General features: G+C 40.6%; 2 protein-coding genes and 1 long non-coding RNA gene across 4 annotated transcripts in view; 1 reads left to right on the top strand and 2 right to left on the bottom strand.

Moving 5' to 3' along the window:
* The window catches only part of LOC130931844 (uncharacterized), an 11,895-nt gene extending 6,960 nt beyond the window's left edge, over positions 1-4,935 (bottom strand). Inside the window, exons 1-2 of the long non-coding RNA XR_009067309.1 lie at positions 4,488-4,935; positions 3,866-3,907 (exon numbers count right to left, since the gene is read on the bottom strand). This is a non-coding gene — a long non-coding RNA (uncharacterized LOC130931844). The remainder of the gene's footprint in view (positions 1-3,865; positions 3,908-4,487) is intronic.
* On the top strand, positions 930-22,463 carry LOC130931842 (medium-chain acyl-CoA ligase ACSF2, mitochondrial-like). 2 transcript variants are annotated; one of them, XM_057860968.1, is made up of 16 exons: positions 931-4,664; positions 7,283-7,478; positions 7,540-7,668; positions 7,761-7,814; positions 7,892-8,010; positions 9,680-9,842; positions 9,905-10,000; positions 10,062-10,213; positions 10,309-10,400; positions 10,469-10,545; positions 10,602-10,709; positions 11,417-11,568; positions 14,243-14,384; positions 14,439-14,549; positions 14,614-14,682; positions 21,345-22,460. In XM_057860968.1, the coding sequence occupies exons 1-16, from the start codon at positions 4,561-4,563 to the stop codon at positions 21,399-21,401; spliced, it is 1,821 nt and encodes a 606-aa protein (XP_057716951.1). In that variant the 5' UTR covers positions 931-4,560; the 3' UTR covers positions 21,402-22,460. The 2 variants fall into 2 exon arrangements, with proteins under 2 accessions (XP_057716950.1, XP_057716951.1); XM_057860967.1 differs by having other exon boundaries at positions 930-4,664; positions 14,243-14,549; positions 21,345-22,463.
* The window catches only part of LOC130931843 (nuclear distribution protein nudE-like 1-B), a 36,210-nt gene continuing 34,849 nt past the window's right edge, over positions 21,156-22,516 (bottom strand). The window contains exons 8-9 of the mRNA XM_057860969.1: positions 22,380-22,516; positions 21,156-22,317 (exon numbers count right to left, since the gene is read on the bottom strand). Coding sequence (XP_057716952.1) covers positions 22,251-22,317; positions 22,380-22,516 — 204 coding nt within the window. The 3' untranslated portion in view covers positions 21,156-22,250. The remainder of the gene's footprint in view (positions 22,318-22,379) is intronic.

The following is a 22,516-nucleotide window of genomic DNA, read 5'->3' as shown; positions in this document are numbered from 1 at the left end:
AAGTCGCTTGGGGTATGTTTCTATCAGTTTTGCACATCGAGAGACTGACATTCTTGCCCATTCTTCCTTGCAAAACAGCTCGAGCTCAGTGAGGTTGGATGGAGAGTGTTTGTGAACAGCAGTCTTCAGCTCTTTCCACAGATTCTCGATTGGATTCAGGTCTGGACTTTGACTTGGCCATTCTAACACCTGGATACGTTTATTTTTTAACCATTCCATTGTAGATTTGGCTTTATGTTTTGGATCATTGTCCTGTTGGAAGATAAATCTCCGTCCCAGTCTCAGGTCTTGTGCAGATACCAACAGGTTTTCTTCCAGAATGTTCCTGTATTTGGCTGCATCCATCTTCCCGTCAATTTTAACCATCTCCCCTGTCCCTGCTGAAGAAAAGCAGGCCCAAACCATGATGCTGCCACCACCATGTTTGACAGTGGGGATGGTGTGTTCAGTGTGATGAGCTGTGTTGCTTTTACGCCAAACATATCGTTTTGCATTGTGGCCAAAAAGTTCAATTTTGGTTTCATCTGACCAGAGCACCTTCTTCCACATGTTTGGTGTGTCTCCCAGGTGACTTGTGGCAAACTTTAAACGAGACTTTTTATGGATATCTTTGAGAAATGGCTTTCTTCTTGCCACTCTTCCATAAAGGCCAGATTTGTACAGTGTACGACTGATTGTTGTCCTATGGACAGACTCTCCCACCTCAGCTGTAGATCTCTGCAGTTCATCCAGAGTGATCATGGGCCTCTTGGCTGCATCTCTGATCAGTTTTCTCCTTGTTTGAGAAGAAAGTTTGGAAGGACGGCCGGGTCTTGGTAGATTTGCAGCGGTCTGATGCTCCTTCCATTTCAATATGATGGCTTGCACAGTGCTCCTTGAGATGTTTAAAGCTTGGGAAATCTTTTTGTGTCCAAATCCGGCTTTAAAATTCTCCACAACAGTATCTCGGACCTGCCTGGTGTGTTCCTTGGTTTTCATAATGCTCTCTGCACTTTAAACAGAACCCTGAGACTATCACAGAGCAGGTGCATTTATACGGAGACTTGATTACACACAGGTGGATTCTATTTATCATCATCGGTCATTTAGGACAACATTGGATCATTCAGAGATCCTCACTGAACTTCTGGAGTGAGTTTGCTGCACTGAAAGTAAAGGGGCCGAATAATATTGCACGCCCCACTTTTCAGTTTTTTATTTGTTAAAAAAGTTTAAATTATCCAATAAATGTTGTTCCACTTCACGATTGTGTCCCACTTGTTGTTGATTCTTGACAAAAAAAATTAAATTTCATATCTTTATGTTTGAAGCCTGAAATGTGGCGAAAGGTTGCAAGATTCAAGGGGGCCGAATACTTTTGCAAGGCACTGTATACTTAAATAAAATATCTGCAGAAATGCGAGGGGTGTACTCACTTTTGTGATACACTGTATATGTCCCAAAAAATGTATATACTCTTTAGCACTTAATAACCAAATTGTCAATGGATTTTTTTGTTGAGTAAACCCATTGAATAAATCATGGACGCAGCTAAACTCAACAAAGAATATAAGAAAGAAAAATCCTTCGTAAATGCAACTGGAAGTAAGAAAATGCAGTTCAAGTGTAAACATGTCAATTTATTAGCTGCAAAAGGGTGTATACATTTTTTGGGACACGCTGCATATGTACATATATAAAAACGTCATATTTATTCATTGCTAAATCTGAATGAATTCATTGAACACACACACACAAATAATTGCGGGAGTGTGGGGCTACTTCGCGGTTTTTCACTTATCGCGGCGGGTTCTGGTTCCCATTAACAGCGAAAAATGAGGGATAACTGTATTATTATTATTACTATATAAACATTAATACTATCTACTTGCAAAGCCATTGTCAGTAAGCATGTGTCTGTATGGTATTCTGATGGTAGGATGACCTTAACCCAAAATATCCCGGTTTCACTGTACCAAGGTATTGCAATTACCGTTCTAAAATGTGTTAGAGATATCTGGGTAAAAAAAATAATTCTTTGAACACATTTTTTATTTTTTCAAAATATATTAGCAAATTGGAGCATAAGTTAAAATAAACAAAACTTTTTAAATTACTGAAATATTCAAAATAAAATAAAAATAAATGGAGTCCTTCAGGTGAGCCTAAACCCACAGCCAGAGCTCAACATTTTTACCGTCAGAACAAAAATGACTGAATTATTTTCCAGCCTAGACACACTAAACACGCTGGAGTTAACTCTCGTAGCTGGTGGGAAACATTCATGACAGTGTTTACTAACCTTTAATTTTGCATAAATGTGAAATCATATTGGAGGTATTGCCTCCTCGGCAGCCACCCTCCTCAAACATGTTTTACATGTCGGTTGGCCCTCCACCTCTAAGCCGCATTCGTCTAACTTTTCTGTAGCCGAAGTATTCCCATAACAGCGATTTCATTTTTCTTCAATGGGGGAAAAAGTTGAGGTGTTTCATCTCCAGCCATCGTGTAGCGCAGCTGACTCACTGACACAGAGCCACACCTGTTGGGGTAGGGTTGAGCCTTCTGCATTTTTGGGACATTAAAAAATAGCAAATACCGTAGTGATGGGATGACGTAAAAATTTGGAAACCGTGACATTGTCATACCACGATATACCTTGAACCCGGTAATCGGTACATCTCTAATAGTCCCCGTCTGATAATTGTGAGCATTTCAAGCCTAACTGCTATATAAAATAGAAAAAAAAGAGCGACTGAGAGCTGTTGAAGAAGAGCTTTGTGTGTGTCTTTCTTCAATTCCTGCCAGGATATCGGCTTTGTGTTCATCTAAACAGGCTCAAGTTTCACTCTGAGTAAGTATAAGGCGGAAAACACTCAGGTGACTTGAAGTTCCGTTCTGAGAGCCCCAATTTGACCAAATTTCAAAATTGTCCTACTAGTATATGCATGTGTGATACATCATTGGAAAGCTTAAAATCTATATTTTCTGGGGGAAGAAAATTTTTTAACAGTAGGGCATTTAAAAAAAAAAAATGTTTAAACGGCAAAACCCTAACTGGAAGGGAGAGCACGCGAGAGCAGAATTAAAGACGCGACGATTTTAACGAGATATTATTGCGTTCTGTCAAGTTCAAAAATAGATCCTTAGGTAGACATTCGTAAAATTACCCCAAAATAAGGAGAGAAGACACTCAGTGTTCTTGGTCAAGGAGAGCAAAGAGAGACTAGACAGAGAGATGCTAGATTACGCTGTATACTCACCAAAATTGTTCTACCCCCCCCCCCCTTTTATTAGGGGTTTGTCCTGACACAGAAGGGTGTCGCCCTAAAGGGAGGGGGAAAGCAAGCAAGCTGGAGACACCCATGTGATTTTGGTTGGCTATGTGTGAGCATGTAGGTGGAACTAACTAAATACACGTGTGTAAGCAAGGGCACTTAGGTAAAGTGGCCAGAATGACCCAGACACTTCAGTTATGCAACGCTGCGGCCATGGAAGATGTCCTCGACTGGAAGATTGTCTCCTCGACAGTCTAGACGAAAGTCCAGATGTAAGATGCTGAAGATGTCCTAGAAGGTCTAGTTACGCAATGTTGCGGCCATGAAGCAAGGCAGTTGTCACCCCGACCCTTTTTAACACTTTGTAACACTTAAACATTTTCCCTAGTATAGCAAACAATAATCTTTTACTGGTTATATCAAATAGGAAAAAATATGGCAATATGTATTATTATATATATATTATATGTGACGTAATTTGTTTAAAAGTTTATGCGAGTGAATAATTTTTTAAAGTCTTAAATATTACAGTGCGAAATATTACACATCAATTAATGATTCTAAGATAAAAATGACAGACATTTCGATTAATAAATATAATTACTTACCTTCTTTTCATGGCTGGGTTGAAAAGCGGTTGTGCGACGTCCCTAAACGGGGGTTTCCAGGGTAAAAGGGACCAATTAAAAATAGTTCGGGGGCTTCATGCGCCATGAATCTGCTACGGCAGCATATAGACATATTGTTCTATCAAAATTCTTTTGGCTTAAAGTACAGCAGTTTGTTTTAAAGAGGAGTGCAAGAGCAGAAACTGCTTTTTCAGTCTTGTGACTTGTCTGTTTTCCAGCACAGATATAAAGAAATTATTTTATAATTAAATAGACAGTACTGTGCAAAGTCATTTTGGAACATTTTTAGTTTGTGGTGTGCCGCGAGATGTTTTCCAATGTAAAAATGTACCCTGACTTAGAAAAACACTCCTTTAAACCATGTGACATTGATTTAACCAATGGCAGTTCAAACTGCGGCTTTTCTGTTTTCCTGCAGGAGCATTGTAGCACTACATAAGATAATACTGTAGTTTTCTTTTTTCTTCAACTTGTTTTTAATCCAAACTCACGGCTGCACTTTGGATCTGTGACCAGAGGTCAGCGCGCAGCTCTGTTAGTGGTTAAAGATTACACATTTGGTGATTAACTTATAAAGTTGACAAAGTGTCCATCCACTCACTCTTTTTGCCTGGAGCGCGAGCAGACCCGACCGTTTCCTCGCTGTCGGTGGATTCACTTTTGCTTTCGGAATAATGTCTTCACTGGTTTGTTTGCGGCGGTGTGCTGAAAGCGTCCGACGGGCGCGTGGACTTGAACGCAGCGCAGCGTGGAATTTGAACTGGCTTCAGGGACATCGGTAAATTGACCCCGGGCGCCATCAATTATAGCCAAAGAGTTTTTCAGTACCATAGTTAGAGATCATGTCACTTATTTACTGTTATTTTACATTCACGTCCTTCCATCATCTAATAATGCATGTGTCACACTAGCACAAAACCTTGAAAAATTCTAAAAATGTATATTGCAGAACTAAGCTTTAGAGCAGTGGTCTCCAAACTATTCCACATAGGGCCGCAGTGGGTGTAGCATTTCACTCCCAACAAAAAAAAAAGCACACCTTTTCACCAATCTGGTGTTTTATAATTGCTGCTTGTTTCAGTAGAAACCAGATTGGTTAAAAGGTCTGTGCTTGATCGGTATGAACAAAAACCAGGACCCTCAGCGGCCCTGGAGAACCAATTTGGAGCCCGCTGCATTAGAGGTAAACCGCTGGCTAAAAGTATTGGCACCCCTGCAATTCTGTCAGATAATGCTCAATTCTCCCAGAAAATGATTGCAATTACAATTGCTTTGGTAGTAATATCTTCGTTTATTTTGCTTGCAATGAAAAAACACACACACAAAAAAAATCATTTTACACGAAACTCTAAAAATGGGCCAGACAAAAGTAGTGGCACCCTTTGAAAAATCATGTGATTCTTCTCTAATTTGTGTAATTAACAGCACCTGTTACTTACCTGTGGCACATAACAGGTGGTGGCAATAACTAAATCACATTTGCAGCCAGTTAAAATGGATTAAAGTTGACTCAACCTCTGTCCGGTGTCCTTGTGTGTACCACACTGATCATGGAGAAAAAGAAGACCAAAGAACTGTCTTACAATTACAATTGCTTTGGTAGTAATATTTTTATTTATTTTGCTAGCAATAAAGAAAAAAAAACAGAATAAAAAAATCATTATCATTTTACTAGGGCTGTCAAAATTATCGCGTTAACGCGCGGTAATTAATTTTTAAAAATTAATCACGTTAAAATATTTGATGCAATTAACGCACATGTCCCGCTCAGAAAGTATTCTGCCTTTTGGTAAGTTTTACAGCAAGACTTTTTCTGCTGTCCAACAGCGAACTCTTGTGGTCGCTTTGCAGGTGCATTTATACGGAGACTTGATTACACACAGGTGGATTCTATTCATCATCATCGGTCATTTAGGACAACACTGGATCATTCAGAGATCCTCACTGAACCTCTGGAGTGAGTTTGCCGCACTGAAAGTAAAGGGGCCAAATAATATGGCACGCCCCACTTTTCAGTTTTTTATTTGTTAAAAAAGTTTAAATTATCCAATAAATGTTGTTCCACTTCACGATTGTGTCCCACTTGTTGTTGATTCTTGACAAAAAAATTAAATTTCATATCTTTATGTTTAAAGCCTGAAATGTGGGGAAAGGTTGCAAGATTCAAGGGGGCCGAATACTTTTGCAAGGCACTGTACATTTAACATACAGTGCATAAGTACTGTATTTGTTTATTATGACAATAAATCCTCAAGATGGCATTTACATTATTAACATTCTTTCTGTGAGAGGGATCCACGGATAGAAAGACTTATAATTCTTAAAGGATAAATGTGACTTTGCATATTGTGACTAAATATTGCCATCTAGTGTATTTGTTGAGCTTTCAGTAAATGATACTGTAGCCATTTAACTGTTCTGCCCAAATGCATGATGGGAAGTGCAACCATGACTGCATCGTGGTACCAACTGGTATATCTTGTCTGCGTTGGGAAATAATATAGGGTGTTGAGAAAAAGATCAGCTACTACCTTTCTTCCCCACATTGCTTCCCACGATTATTCTAATCATTGGGTGAGGGATTGTAAGGCTTTAGACATTTTAAAAAAAAAAGGCTCCAAAGGCTGCCAAAATTCACTCTACTCATTTTTCGCTGCCTTTTAGCTCTATACACTGTATGGGTAAAACGGCGCCATTATAAATTGAATGTGACAATGCATGAGTGGGTCGTGCAGCGCATGCGTCAACTGCGTTAAATATTGTAACATGATAAATGTAAAAAATATTAATTCTCGCCGTTAACGCAATAAATTTGATAACCCTACCTTAAGCTTAAACTAAAGACTCTGAAAGAGTGTAACACATTATGTCTGTAACGTTAAATACAATTAGAAAACGATTTAAGAAAAAAAATATATATATATTAATAAAAGGCATGTCTGATATTTTTTTGCCGATTCCGATACTTTGAAAACGACGTGATCGGACCCGATCGATCGGGATGCAGATCGATCAGGACATCTCTAGTCTGGCCCATTTTTGGAGTTTTGTGTAAAATGAAAATGATTTTTTTCCCCATTCTCTTTTGCGTTGTTTATTGCAAGCAAAATAAATGAAGATATTACTCCCAAAGCATTTTTAATTGCAATCATTTTCTGAGAGAAATTGAGCATTATCTGACAGAATTGCAGGGGTTCCAACACTTTCGGCCAACAGCGTTGGACGTTAACACATGAATTACAAATAATTGACTATAATAGAATTAACAAGTTGCACGGTATACAATCCCAACTAACCTGATTTTAACTCCAATTTCATCACTTTGTGAGCCAAAACTAACACTTGCGTTCCCCAACTCACTGAAACCTACTGAAATTAGATTTTGTTTCTTAACAGGTGGCTTCACGTGGACCACCCTCCGTGCCGACCGTCCTTAAGTAGCAGCTACGCCCACGGAGCGTCGGCAGTCTCGCTGCTCTCCATGACAGTAGGCCAGAGCCTGGAGAATGCCGCCCGTCGATGGCCGGAGCGTGAAGCTGTAGTCTTCCCTGAAGATGGCATCAGGAAAACTTTTGTGGATTTTCAGCGGGATGTAAGTAATGTGTAATATACATGTATTTTTTATTATGCAAATGACTTTTTTAATCACACAGGTGGACGAGGCAGCCGCGGGGCTGCTGGCTCTAGGCCTGCAGCGAGGCGATCGTCTTGGCATTTGGGGTCCTAACATGTACGAGTGGATCCTCTTCCAGTACGCCACGGCCAAGGCGGGAATCATACAGGTCGGCCCGAGGGGACGCAACTCCTGTCACGTGACTTTAGCGACTTCTGTTTGCAAAATATGCTGTGACAAAATGCTTTTTATGGACCGCAGGTGTCCTTAAACCCGGCCTATCAGCCGAAGGAAGTCGAGTTCACGCTCAGAAAGGTGCTTCTGCGTTTGTTTGTTTCTCACACATATAAATCAATTTAGAATCAGCTAACGTGTTGCCGCTTGTGCCGCAGGTGCAATGTAAGGCCGTACTGTGTCCCAGTAGCTTCAAGACACAAAACTTTTGCGAGATGCTGCGACAGATCTGCCCGGAGATTGACACTGCGACACCAGGCGACATCCATAGCGCCAGGTGGCACCCACATGTTGATATGTTTGTTTTTTTTTTTTAAATACAATAACAACAAAGGGTTGATCAGCATAAGACGTATAAGAATCATTATCATTATTATTACTATTATATTATATTATATATTTTTGACGTATAACCTTTATGTAAAATATTTCTGTTTCAATTTTTACACTGAATCGGCCAACATTTTATTTTATTTTTTTCAAATCACATAAACAAATGATTTAGTCCCAACTTTTATCTATGCCGCATACATACATACATGCATGCATACATGCAATATACATTTATGCATGCATGTAGACATCGAACATGCATACATACATACATGTATGCATACAACATATATACATGCATACAACATACATGCATGCACGCATATAACACATATGCATGCACACATACATACAACATTCATGCATGCATTCTTACGACATACATACAGGCATGCATACAACATACATATATGCATGTATACATACAACATACATGCATGCATGCATACAACATACATACAGCATGCATGCATATAACATGCATGCATACATGCATACTGTACATACAACACACATACATATAACATGCATGCATACATACAACATATATGTAACATGCATGTATACATACAATATGCATACATATAACATGAATGCACACATGCATGCATACATACAACATGCATACATATAACATCACGCATGCATGCATACATACAACATACATATATGCATGTATACATACAACATACATACATGCATGCATACAACACATACATATTACAGGCATGCATACAGACAAAATATATATAACATGCATGTATACATACAACATGCATACATATAACATGCACGCATGCATGCATGCATACATACAACACGCATACATAGAACATGCACGCATGCATGCATACATACATACAACACACATGTAACATGCATACACGCATGCATACATACAACATATACATATAACATGCATACACGCATGCATACATACAACATATATATAACATGCATGTATACATACAACATGCATACATATAACATGCACACTTGCATGCATACATACAACATGCATACATATAACATGAATGCACGCTTGCATGCATACATACAACATGCATACATATAACATGCAGGCATGCATGCATACATACAACATATATGCATGTATACATACAACATACATACATGCATACAACATACACACATACAACATGCATGCATGCATATAACATGCATGCATACAAAAGACATACATATTACAGGCATGCATACATACAACATATGTATATATAACATGCATGTATACATACAACACGCATACATATAACATGCACGCATGCATACATACAATATATACATACTACATGCATACATATAACATGCACGCATGTATGCATACATACATACATACAACATGCACACATGTATGCATGCATACATACATACAACATGCATACATACATACATACAACATGCATACATACAACATATATATTATACATGCATACATATAACATGCATACATTCATGTTTGCATGCAAAGATACAACATACATACATGCACGCATACACTAATGAGTCAAAAGGGTCAAAGGTCAATTTGATTGCGACATACGTGATTTGAGGTCTAAAAAATGTCGGCCTAACACGAGCATCCCCCGCAGGTTGCCAGACCTGCGCGCGGTGATCGTGACAGACCGACGCGAGGCGGGAATGCTGCACGTGGACGACGTCTTCCAAGCGGCGGAGAGTCGCCACCGCCGCCAGCTGAGCGAGCTTCACGGCAAGCTGTCGTGCGACGACGCCATTAACATTCAGTTTACCTCTGTGAGCCTCCTTTTTACCGTTTTTCAAGCGTCCGCTTCCTGTGACGGCACCCCTACTTTCAGGGCACAACCGGCGACCCCAAGGGCGTGACGCTGTCTCACCACAACGTGGTCAACAACGCCTACTTCCTGGGGCTGCGAGCGGGTTACGACTGGAGGGTTAGTGCGACATACTTGTGAATCAAAACGTCAGATTTTCTGAAGCCCCGCGTTCCCTCAGCCGTCGGTGCGCGTTTGTATGCCCGTTCCGTTGTATCACTGCTTTGGCTCAGTGGTGGGCGGCATGTGCATGGCCATGCACGGCCTCACCCTGGTCTTCCCCTCCACCGCCTACGACAGCCGAGCCAACCTGGAAGCCATGCACAAGGAGAAGTAGGATTTTCCATTGTCCATCTTGCTAGTACACAAAGCATGCCACATAAACAACTGGATATTTAAACATACTACTATAACTCATTTGTTCGTAGGTGCACTTTCATCTACGGCACTCCCACCATGTTCGCAGACCTGCTAGGCCTGACGGATCTGGAAAAGTACGATTTGTCCTCAATGGAAGGCGGTGAGACAATGCAGGAAAAATAATATAACAATCATTGGCTGCTATAGATGATGTTGGTTACACTCTAGGCATCATGGCGGCGTCCCCCTGTGCCCCCGAGTTGGTGGCCAAAGTGAGGGAAAAGCTGCACATGAAGGAGCTCATGGTGAGTCACGTTACTAGGAACACCGTTGCAACCTGACGAAATCATGCGCCGATCAGATCGGCTACGGCACCACAGAGAACAGCCCCGTCACCTTCTTGGGGTTCCCGCTGGACAACGACGATCTAAAGCTGCACACGGTCGGCTGCGTCATGCACCACGTCGAGGTAGGCGGTTTTAATCTGTTGAGCCCAAACATGGAAATGCATGTTTTTTAGGGCTGTCAAACGATTCTAATTTTTAATCGAGTTAATTACAGCTTAAAAATTAATTAATTGTAATTAATCGCAATTCAAACCATCTCTAAAATATGCCATATTTTTCTGTAAATTATCGTTGGAATGGAAAGATAAGACACAAGATGGATATATACATTCAAAATACGGTACATAAGTACTGTATTTGTTTATTATAACAATTAATCAACAAGATGGCATTAGCATTATCAACATTCTGTTAAAGCGATCCATGGATAGAAAGACTTGTAGTTCTTAAAAGATAAGTGTTAGTAAAAGTTATAGAAATTTTATATTAAAACCCCTCTTAATGTTATCATTTTAATAAAATTTGTAAAATTTTCAATCAAAACAAAAAAAACTAGTAGCCCGCCATTGTTGATGTCAATAGTTACACAATGCTCATGGGTGCTGAAGCCCATAAAATCAGTCGCACCCAAGCGCCAGCAGAGAGCGACAAAACTCCAAAAAACACAAGTAACAAGTGGACATTGCACTGTGCTGTCATTTTAATCTGTTTGAGCGGGGCATGTGCGTTAATTGCGTCAAATATTTTAACGTGATTAATTAAAAGAATTAACTACCGGCAGTTAACGCGATAATTTTGAGAGCCCTAATGTTTTTGCGCGGCCCAACAGGCCAAAGTGGTGGACGTTGACACGGGTGAGACGGTGCCGCTCGGTGCCACGGGAGAGCTGCTGATCCGGGGCAGCTGCGTCATGCATGGCTACTGGGACGAGCCTAACAAGACCCGTGAGGTGGTCGGACCGGACCGCTGGTACAGAACTGGGTGAGAGTGCCAAAAAAGTGTGTACACATTTCCTATGGTGAGAATTAGCTACAGTGGTATGAAAAAGTATCTGAAACTTTTGGAATTTCTCACATTTCTGCATAAAATCACCATCAAATGTGATCTTTGTCAAAATCACACAGATGTAAAAACGGTACCTGCTTTAACTAAAATCACCCAAACATTTTTAGGTTTTCATATTTTAATGAGGATAGTATGCAAACAATGACAGAGTGGGAGGGATAAGTAAGTGAACTATCACATTTAATATATTATAACTTTAAAGAGCATACGACAGGAGAAAGAAAAAAAAGTCTAAAATAGCATTATTATGTGAATTAGAATCATATTTTGAGACTATTCGACTATATACAACAATTTAGCAAAGCGCAGATGACGAGAAATTAGTCTTTTAATCTGCCGGTTAGCCACGCCTACCATTATAGGGCTCTAGCGTCCCCAATAGGTGGATGACGTCAGCGGGAGACTGGGCTCATTTACTATTCACCCCATTGAGGGGGAATTATTCAGAACGCGATAAACAGATAAACGCGACGAAGAGAGCCGCAAAATGTAATTGTTTCAGTCTCTCTACTCCAATATTTTTACAGGATATTCTTTTTATCCAAGTATTTTTCCCCAATAGCCAAATAAATGGCTTGAGAAGGACCAGTCAGCCCGTCGAGGGGGAACTATTCACAACGAGGAAAACGTGACGAAGAGAGCTGCAAAATGTCATTGTTTCTGTCTCTTTACTTCAATTTTTTACAGGATGTTCTTTTTATCCAAGTATTTTCCCCAATTGCTAAATAAATGGCATGTTCATGACAAATAACAGTCTTGTGCTAAATGGAATATGAAATAATAAAAATGCACTAATTCAGGACGACATGGCAAAATTACTCCATAATGGTCAAAACTGTCGACTTCACCTTGACTGTCGCACCTCCCGAACGATATTTTCTGACACCTAAATCGGACATATGTCATTTCCCTTACCCGGCGTCGAATAATGTAAACTAAACCAAGAGGCGTGACAGCTAGCTGACATGCTAACCTGAACCGAGTGATGTTTCAAAGTCTTCGAAGCGGAAAATCACACATAACTAGCCCGGATTATTTGACATGGCGACTGGGTTGTCATTTGTCTTCGTGGATCGGCAAACCACCCGGGAGAGAAGTTTACAGCTCGTTCCCCAGAGGAAGGCGGCTGCAGTTATTGTGCAGCTAATGTGCATGAGGAGAGCTTTTTACATGCCTATCAATGATCAAACGTAAGTAGTCCTTTATTTAAAGAAAGTTTGTAGTGTTTAATTTGTAATTAGAGATGTCCCGATTGATCGGATCCGATCACGTCATTTTCAAAGTATCGGAATTGGCAAAAAAATATCAGCCATGCCTTTTTTTAATATATATATCTTTTTTTAATTAAATCGTTTCCTAAATGTATTTAATGTTACAGACATAATATGTTACACTTATCCAGAGTCTTTAGTTTAGACTTAAGGTAGGGTTATCAAATTTATCCCATTAACGGCAGTAATTTTTTTTTTTTTTTAAATGTATCACGTTAAAATATTTAATGCCATTAATGCATGCGCTGCACGACCCACTCACGCATTGTCGCGCTCCATCAGTTATGACGCCGTTTTGCAAATATAGAGAGCTAAAAGGCAACGTAAAATGAGTACAGTGAATTTTGGCAGCCTTTAGAGCCTTATTTTATTTGGCTAAAGCCTTACAATCCCTCTCTCTACAATTAGAAATATCATGGGAAGTAATGTGGGGAAGCAAGGTTGAAATTGCTCTTTTTCTTAACACCTTAAATCATATGCTGTTGCAGAGAAGATATGTGAATTGGTAGCACTACGCACACTCATGGTTCCACTTCCCATCATGCATTGGGCATGGCCTTCATTATCATTTACTGAAAGCTCAACAAATACACTAGATGGCAATATTTAGTCACAATATACAAAGTCACATTTATCCTTTAAGAATTACAAGTGGATATTCGTGGATCCCTCTCACAGAAAGAATGTTAATAATGTAAATGCCTTCTTGAGGATTTATTGTCATAATAAACAAATACAGTACTTATGTACTGTATGTTGAATGTATAAATTCGTCCAAGTTGTATTCATTTTTTTCTTAATGTATTGCCAAAATGTATATGATTACAATTATATTATTATATATATATATTATATTATTATTATTACAATTATAATTATAAAATTATCGGGAATGATTGGAATTGAATTGGGAGCAAAAAAAAAAAGCAATCGGATCGGGAAATATCAGGATCGGCAGATACTCAAACTAAAATGATCGGGATCGGATCGGGAGCAAAAAAACATGATCGGAACAACCCTATTTGTAATCGCTGTATTCGTATTTGACAAAATACAAAACAAGATGTTTACTCACTTCCTCGTAAATCCAATGGTCCCACAGTAGTAGGGTTTGTTTTGGCCAATATCCACGGTGAATGGGAACCTTTTGAAACTCCAAAAAGGCGCACACGCCTCTCCCTCATAAAGCAAGATTTTTCTGCAGCCGTTTGGCTGGCGTGATGCGAAAAATAAACGTATTAATCTGAAAAATCAGCTGACTTTAACCTGTCTTGATCGATGAGCTTCTTCCACGTCAAACTTTGTTGTTATTGTCACAGCGACGTGGCGAGCCTGAACGCGCTGGGTTACTGCTCCATCGAGGGTCGCATCAAAGACATGATCATCCGCGGTGGCGAAAACATCTACCCGGCTGACATCGAGCGTTTCCTCTACACTCACCACAAAGTGCTCGACGTGCAGGTACGGGCGTCTTTGTGTGAGTTTTTCATGAATCTTGATGTAAACACGTCCAAGGTGGTGGGCGTCAAAGATGATCGACTCGGGGAGCAGGTGTGCGCTTGCGTCAGGCTCAGGGAAGGACAAACGTGCTCGGCGGATGAGATCAGAACCTTCTGCAAAGGCCAGGTGACCATTTGGTGGACCGGCCGCGTTGTGGCTCCCATGCACGCTAACTGCTCTTTTCTCGTAGATTTCCCACTTCAAAATCCCTCATTACGTGGTTTTTGTGGATAACTTCCCCATGACGGCCTCCAGAAAGGTAGGAATTTGACGTGCAGGTCAGGTGTCCAAACTTTCTTTCCTCCGAGGGCTGCTTTCAGAAAACTCAAACTTTAAATCATTCCACTTTTCTTAAACAGGATTGGAATCACGTTAAAAATTTTTTTTTTTTTTTTTATAATGAATTAATTGGCTGCCATTGACTAAAATAGACCTACAATCTATTCTGCGAGCCATTAGACGTCTATCAGTCTTCCAGGTGAAATTTACCTATCTCAAACCAAAAAAGTCGGACACCCGCCTTCATCTTAACATCTTTAAAAGTAAATATAAGTAATGTCAAAATTCCAAACATAAAAAATCTCCTCTAGCTCTCAAACCCAGGGCCCACCGGGTGAACTGCGAATGGCTCACCAACTCAGCTATCTAGCCTCATACAGTGCCTTGCAAAAGTATTCACCCCCCTTGAACCTTGCAACCTTTCACCACATTTCAGGCTTCAAACATAAAGATATAAAATTTTAATTTTTTGTCAAGAATCAACAACAAGTGGGACACAATCGTGAAGTGGAACAACATTTATTGGATAATTTAAACTTTTTTAACAAATAAAAAAACTGAAAAGTGGGGCGTGCAATATTATTCGGCCCCCTTGCGTTAATACTTTGTAGCGCCACCTTTTGCTCCAATTACAGCTGCAAGTCGCTTGGGGTATGTTTCTATCAGTTTTGCACATCGAGAGACTGACATTCTTGCCCATTCTTCCTTGCAAAACAGCTCGAGCTCAGTGAGGTTGGATGGAGAGTGTTTGTGAACAGCAGTCTTCAGCTCTTTCCACAGATTCTCGATTGGATTCAGGTCTGGACTTTGACTTGGCCATTCTAACACCTGGATACGTTTATTTTTGAACCATTCCATTGTAGATTTGGCTTTGTTTTGGATCATTGTCCTGTTGGAAGATAAATCTCCATCCCAGTCTCAGGTCTTGTGCAGATGCCAACAGGTTTTCTTCCAGAATGTTCCTGTATTTGGCTGCATCCATCTTCCCTGTCCCTGCTGAAGAAACGCAGGCCCAAACCATGATGCTGCCACCACCATGTTTGACAGTGGGGATGGTGTGTTCAGGGTGATGAGCTGTGTTGCTTTTACGCCAAACATATCGTTTTGCATTGTGGCCAAAAAGTTCAATTTTGCTTTCATCTGACCAGAGCACCTTCTTCCACTTGTTTGGTGTGTCTCCCAGGTGGCTTGTGGCAAACTTTAAACGAGACTTTTTATGGATATCTTTGAGAAATTGCTTGGAAGGACGGCCGGGTCTTGGTAGATTTGCAGTGGCCTGATGCTCCTTCCATTTCAATATGATGGCTTGCACAGTTCTTCTTGAGATGTTTAAAGCTTGGGAAATCTTTTTGTATCCAAATCCGGCTTTAAACTTCTCCACAACAGTATCTCGGACCTGCCTGGTGTGTTCCTTGGTTTTCATAATGCTCTCTGCACTTTAAACAGAACCCTGAGACTATCACAGAGCAGGTGCATTTATACGGAGACTTGATTACACACAGGTGGATTCTATTTATCATCATCGGTCATTTAGGACAACATTGGATCATTCAGAGATCCTCACTGAACTTCTGGAGTGAGTTTGCTGCACTGAAAGTAAAGGGGCCGAATAATATTGCACGCCCCACTTTTCAGTTTTTTATTTGTTAAAAAAGTTTAAATTATCCAATAAATGTTGTTCCACTTCACGATTGTGTCCCACTTGTTGTTGATTCTTGACCAAAAAATAAAATTTCATATCTTTATGTTTGAAGCCTGAAATGTGGCCAAAGGTTGAAAGATTCAAGGGGGCCGAATACTTTTGCAAGGCACTGTACATACAGTGGGGCAAATAAGTATTTAGTCAACCACCAATTGTGCAAGTTCTCCTACTTGAAAAGATTAGAGATGGCTGTAATTGTCAACATGGGTAAAACTCAACCATGAGAGACAGAATGTGTGGGAAAAAAACTGAAAATCACATTGTTTGATTTTTTTTTTCCACATTCAGTCTCTCATGGTTGAGGTTTACCCATGTTGACAATTACAGGCCACTCTAATATTCTCAAGTGGGAGAACTTGCACAATTAGTGGTTGACTAAATACTTATTTGCCCCACTGTACATATGTATGTATACGCATACATATACCTATAAAGGGATTGGACAAAATAATGAACACCTTTAAAAAAAATAAAATAAAATTAACTCGATGATGACGATGGCAATGGAAATCAACATTTTAATTGGATCTCTAAAACTGACCATAAATTATCAATAATGTTGAAGTCTGGGGAATGTGCCCACCATGCGAGATGCTCAACTTTATTAGAATGTTCCTAATACCATTCTTTATGTTCAATGATTATGATGTCCAACACCTTTCCATGGCGGAAAACAGACAAGACAAAAAGCAGTTTCTGCACTCGCACTCCTCTTTAAAAGAAACTGCTGTATTTTAAGCCAAAACTACTGTTGTTTGATAGAACAATACAATGCCCTCCATAATTATTGGCACCCCTGAAAAAGATGTGTTTTTCAGCTTCTAATTTTTTTTTTTTAATTCAAATAATATGGGACCTTAATGGAAAAAAAGAGAAAAATCCAACCTTCAATACAAGTGGGGAACAAATCCCACATAAAGAAAAAAATATTTGACATCAAATAATGTGTGTCACAATTATTAGCACCCCTGGTGTTAATACTTTGTACCAGGGATGCCCCGATCCAGGTTTTTGCACTTCCGATCCGATACCGATACTGGCCGATACCGATACCGGCCTATCTGAGCATGTATTAAAGTTTAAAGTTATTTAGCCTCCTTACTTAGTTGTCAGACTCATGTTGAAAAGGGTTTTATTACTCTTGATAACAACTAGCCAGCTGAATTAGGTGAGTTTGAATAACACACAATGGTTGGTAACAAGAAGCTGACCTGTTCATTCAGTGACAAACACAAAACATTATAAATGACGAACAGAAATGACATAGTCAGTCAGTAAAACGTACAAATAATATTGTAAACTGTCAGTGGAAAATCCCATAAAGCCCCCAAGCTATTAGATGCTTTTAATGTTTCGTGCATTAGTTACAAAAATTGTATAAAAAGCCTCTCAGGTTTAAATAAACGACTATTTCAGTACCAAGTTAACATTTTAAAACAGTAAATAAAATACTGAAGTCCCCATTCTGTATCAGCAGCTTTGAACTACATTCATTTAATTTTGCGAATCAACTGTAAGTTGTTAAAATTGCTCCCGTTTTTCCATAATTTCCCTTCTGTCTACTATTGACATGTGAAAGTTTTAAAACTGTTTTGAAGATAGATTCAAGTCAAGATTTTGCCAATTTAGGAGTACTTTAGATAAAAAGTTAATTAGGTTCGCATGGAAGGTTCACAACAATAGCCTATAAGGGAAGTTTCCTGCTTTAAGATGGCGGCGGTTTACTAACGCACCTAGTTTTCAATGCATGTGTACGTTGCTAAATGGTTGGTTTTATTAAAACATCTTACAGCTTTACCACCACGCTTGACTTTATTGTGGCATGTGGCTTTAATGTGGCACTCTGCCTCTTCGTCGTCCTTTAAAGTGAAATGATCCCACACAGCTGACATTTTTACAGATAAAGTCTTTCGGTAAATTGGGAGACGGTAATGTAGTGTGTTGAAGGTGTGCCGTAAACTGCGGACCGGATTTTAGGGAAACCAAAGCAAAAACTGGAATGGATTATGTATATCGGTGCGCTGGAAAACCCGGACTGGATTTTTAAAAAAAATACTGGATCGGAAGTCTGGATCGGAATTTTTCCGTGTCGGCCGATCCGATACCGATCCGCATTTTTTTGCCCATATCGGCATCCGATCCGATCCAAATATCGGATCGGGACGTCTCTACTTTGTACAACCCCCTTTTGCCAACAAAACAAGGTCTGGGGACTGAGATGGCGATGGGAGGAGCTTGATTTTGTGTCTGGTGAACCATTTCTGTGTAGATTTGGCCCCACAGCATCACTGACCCACTCCCATACTTCACAGTGGGTATGAGTTGCTGTCTACACGCCAACAAGCTGTTTGGAAAGCATGCACGGAGAAAACCTTTCCTCACTCACAATCATAAACGCAAATGTCTGGAGTTTGCCAAGCGGCATTGGGGCTTCAACTGGGAATGTGTGCTTTGGTCAGATGAGACCAAGATAGAGCTTTTTGGCAACAAACACTCTAAATGGGTCTGGCGTGCCACGAATGATGCGCATGCTGAAAAGCACCTCATACCCACTGTGAAGTATGGGGGTGGGTCAGTGATGCTGTGGGGCTGTTTCACTTCCAAAGGCCCTGGGAACCTTGTTAGGGTGCATGGCATCATGAATGCTTTGAAATACCAGGACATTTGAAATCAAAATCTGTTGCCCTCTGCCCGAAAGCTGAAGATGGGTCATCACTGGCTCTTTCAGCAAGACAATGACCCTAAACATATGGCCAAATCTACACAGAAATAGTTCACCAGACACAAAATCAAGCTCCTCCCATGGCCATCTCAGTCCCCAGACCTCAACCCCATTGAAAACCTGTGGGGTGAGCTGAAGAGAGTACAGAGGAGATGACCCAGGTCTCTGGATGATTTAGAGAGACGAATGGCTGAAGATCCTCTTTCTGTCTTTTCCCATCTTGTGAAACATTATAGGAGAACATTAGGTGCTGTTTTGTTGGCAAAGGCGGGTTGTACAAAGTATTAACACCAGATTTGATGTCAAATAATTATTTCTTTATTTGGGATTTTTTCCCCACTGAATAAATGCACTTGTATTGAAGGTTGGATTTTTCTCTTTTTTTTCCGTTAAGGTCCCTTATTATTTAGAAAAAAATATGTATATACAGTGCCTTGCAAAAGTATTCGGCCCCCTGGAATCTTGCAACCTTTCGCCACATTTCAGGGTTCAAACAAAGATATGAAATTTAATTTTTTTTGTCAAGAATCAACAACAAGTGGGACGCAATCGTGAAGTGGAACAACATTTATTGGATAATTTAAACTTTTTTAACAAATAAAAAACTGAAAAGTGGGGCGTGCAATATTATTCGGCCCCTTTACTTTCAGTGCAGCAAACTCACTCCAGAAGTTCAGTGAGGATCTCTGAATGATCCAATTTTGTCCTAAATGACCGATGATGATAAATAGAATCCACCTGTGTGTAATCAAGTCTCCGTATAAATGCACCTGCTCTGTGATAGTCTCAGGGTTCTGTTTAAAGTGCAGAGAGCATTATGAAAACCAAGGAACACACCAGGCAGGTCCGAGATACTGTTGTGGAGAAATTTAAAGCCGGATTTGGACACAAAAAGATTTCCCAAGCTTTAAACATCTCAAGGAGCACTGTGCAAGCCATCATATTGAAATGGAAGGAGCATCAGACCGCTGCAAATCTACCAAGACCCGGCCGTCCTTCCAAACTTTCTTCTCAAACAAGGAGAAAACTGATCAGAGATGCAGCCAAGAGGCCCGTGATCACTCTGGATGAACTGCAGAGATCTACAGCTGAGGTGGGAGAGTCTGTCCATAGGACAACAATCAGTCGTACACTGCACAAATCTGGCCTTTATGGAAGAGTGGCAAGAAGAAAGCCATTTCTCAAAGATATCCATAAAAAGTCTCGTTTAAAGTTTGCCACAAGTCACCTGGGAGACACACCAAACATGTGGAAGAAGGTGCTCTGGTCAGATGAAACCAAAATTGAACTTTTTGGCCACAATGCAAAACGATATGTTTGGCGTAAAAGCAACACAGCTCATCACACTGAACACACCATCCCCACTGTCAAACATGGTGGTGGCAGCATCATGGTTTGGGCCTGCTTTTCTTCAGCAGGGACAGGGGAGATGGTTAAAATTGACGGGAAGATGGATGCAGCCAAATACAGGAACATTCTGGAAGAAAACCTGTTGGTATCTGCACAAGACCTGAGACTGGGACGGAGATTCATCTTCCAACAGGACAATGATCCAAAACATAAAGCCAAATCTACAATGGAATGGTTCAAAAATAAACGTATCCAGGTGTTAGAATGGCCAAGTCAAAGTCCAGACCTGAATCCAATCGAGAATCTGTGGAAAGAGCTGAAGACTGCTATTCACAAACACTCTCCATCCAACCTCACTGAGCTCGAGCTGTTTTGCAAGGAAGAATGGGCAAGAATGTCAGTCTCTCGATGTGCAAAACTGATAGAAACATACCCAAAGGGACTTGCAGCTGTAATTGGAGCAAAAGGTGGCGCTACAAAGTATTAACGCAAGGGGGCCGAATAATATTGCACGCCCCACTTTTCAGTTTTTTATTTGTTAAAAAAGTTTAAATTATCCAATAAATTTTGTTCCACTTCACGATTGTGTCCCACTTGTTGTTGATTCTTGACAAAAAATAAAAATTTTATATCTTTATGTTTGAAGCCTGAAATGTGGCGAAAGGTTGCAAGGTTCAAGGGGGCCGAATACTTTTGCAAGGCACTGTATATATTAGAAGCTAAAAAAACACATCTTAACCAGGGGTGTCAATAATTATGGAAGGCACTGTAGGCTGAATTCAATCTTCTTGTGCTGGCCATATTCACTGATGTTTTCATCATGGGCTTGGACACCCCTGATTCAAACTAAATTTGACCTGTGTCATAGATCAAGAAGAACGTCTTAAAGGCGGACATGGAAAAGCATTTGGGCCTCTCGGTTTGAGACTTCAGCTCCCGAGGGAAAGGACGCAACGCGGTGCTCCTGTCAATCTTTATTTATTCCAACAAAGTTAAGATCATCCCGCCGTGCACCCTGGCGACACACGGGGAAACAATAAATAAAAAGGAGCTTCAACGTGGATATCTTGTACAAAGGTGGCAAAACGAGCGACGGAATTCTTCGGTCGCCGGGGGATGTTTTGAAGAATCTTTGCAAATACTGGACTAGTTTTATTTGGCATGTTTCTCACAGCCCACAAAATTCACAATTTGAAAAGCAAATTAAACACTAAGCACACTCTTGTCCTTTGCTTCCTTGCCAATTTGTTAGATTTAAAGGGCCGGTATCATCACTCACCGACATGTCAAACTGAGGTAAATTTGCCAGTTTCTTCACACACACACACACAGGTATAAAAAAAGACCCACTCCACACATGTGCGCCTTGAGCGCACTTTGGCTACGAGGCTTGGAACGATCAACATTCACTTCAGTCAAAAGTGTGGACGCGGGGAAAACCCGAGAAAAAAAAAACGCCACGCGAGAAAATACTGCATTGCTGAGATAAGTTAACATGAACGCATCCCTTATCATTAAATAGAATACATTCTGAACAGGGGAAGAAATCGTCCAAGTGTGCAAATGACGGTTCGCGAGGTCAAACGGGACCTTTTGTCGTTCAGAAGGGGGCGAGGACGGTGCGCCGCCGCCGCGAAAAAGGCGGGGCTGTCACCTTGGCGTTAGTAACGCCCATGCGACGGAAACTCAACAATACAATTTAGAGACGCTTCGTGTCGTAGAGTCTCTTGTGCAAACACACAATTCCCGTAAGAGCCCGGTTCGACGGTCGTTGTCACACGCGCAGGGGTAGTAAACCCGGCGGGGAGACGGTTCTGGAGTCCAGTCCGTTGACGGCGCCGCTATGGGAAAAGACGCCAGAGTCATTTCGCTGCTCCTCTTGGCGAAAGAGGCCATTGCTCACCTTTTGTCGAAGTAGGTGGTGTGGATGGCGTGCGAGAATTTGGCGGCGTTGCCGTTGACGACGGCGCCGTTTTCCGCTTTTCTCGACGCCTGGTCTTTGGCGAAACTCCGGCAGGCGGCCAGTTTGGACTCCAAAGC

The sequence above is a fragment of the Corythoichthys intestinalis genome, chromosome 16 (assembly GCF_030265065.1).
Source record: "Corythoichthys intestinalis isolate RoL2023-P3 chromosome 16, ASM3026506v1, whole genome shotgun sequence".
NCBI lineage: Eukaryota > Metazoa > Chordata > Actinopteri > Syngnathiformes > Syngnathidae > Corythoichthys > Corythoichthys intestinalis.
This window is presented reverse-complemented; position numbering and strand designations above follow the sequence as displayed.

Bases quoted from the DNA above. Each gene is read 5' to 3' on its own strand.
- LOC130931842 (XM_057860967.1), top strand. From the start codon at position 4,561: ATGTCTTCACTGGTTTGTTTGCGGCGGTGTGCTGAAAGCGTCCGACGG. The intron at 7,669-7,760 runs GTCGGCCCGAGG...TATGGACCGCAG, and splicing joins CCAAGGCGGGAATCATACAG to GTGTCCTTAAACCCGGCCTA. The intron at 10,401-10,468 runs GTGAGACAATGC...GTTACACTCTAG, and splicing joins TTTGTCCTCAATGGAAGGCG to GCATCATGGCGGCGTCCCCC.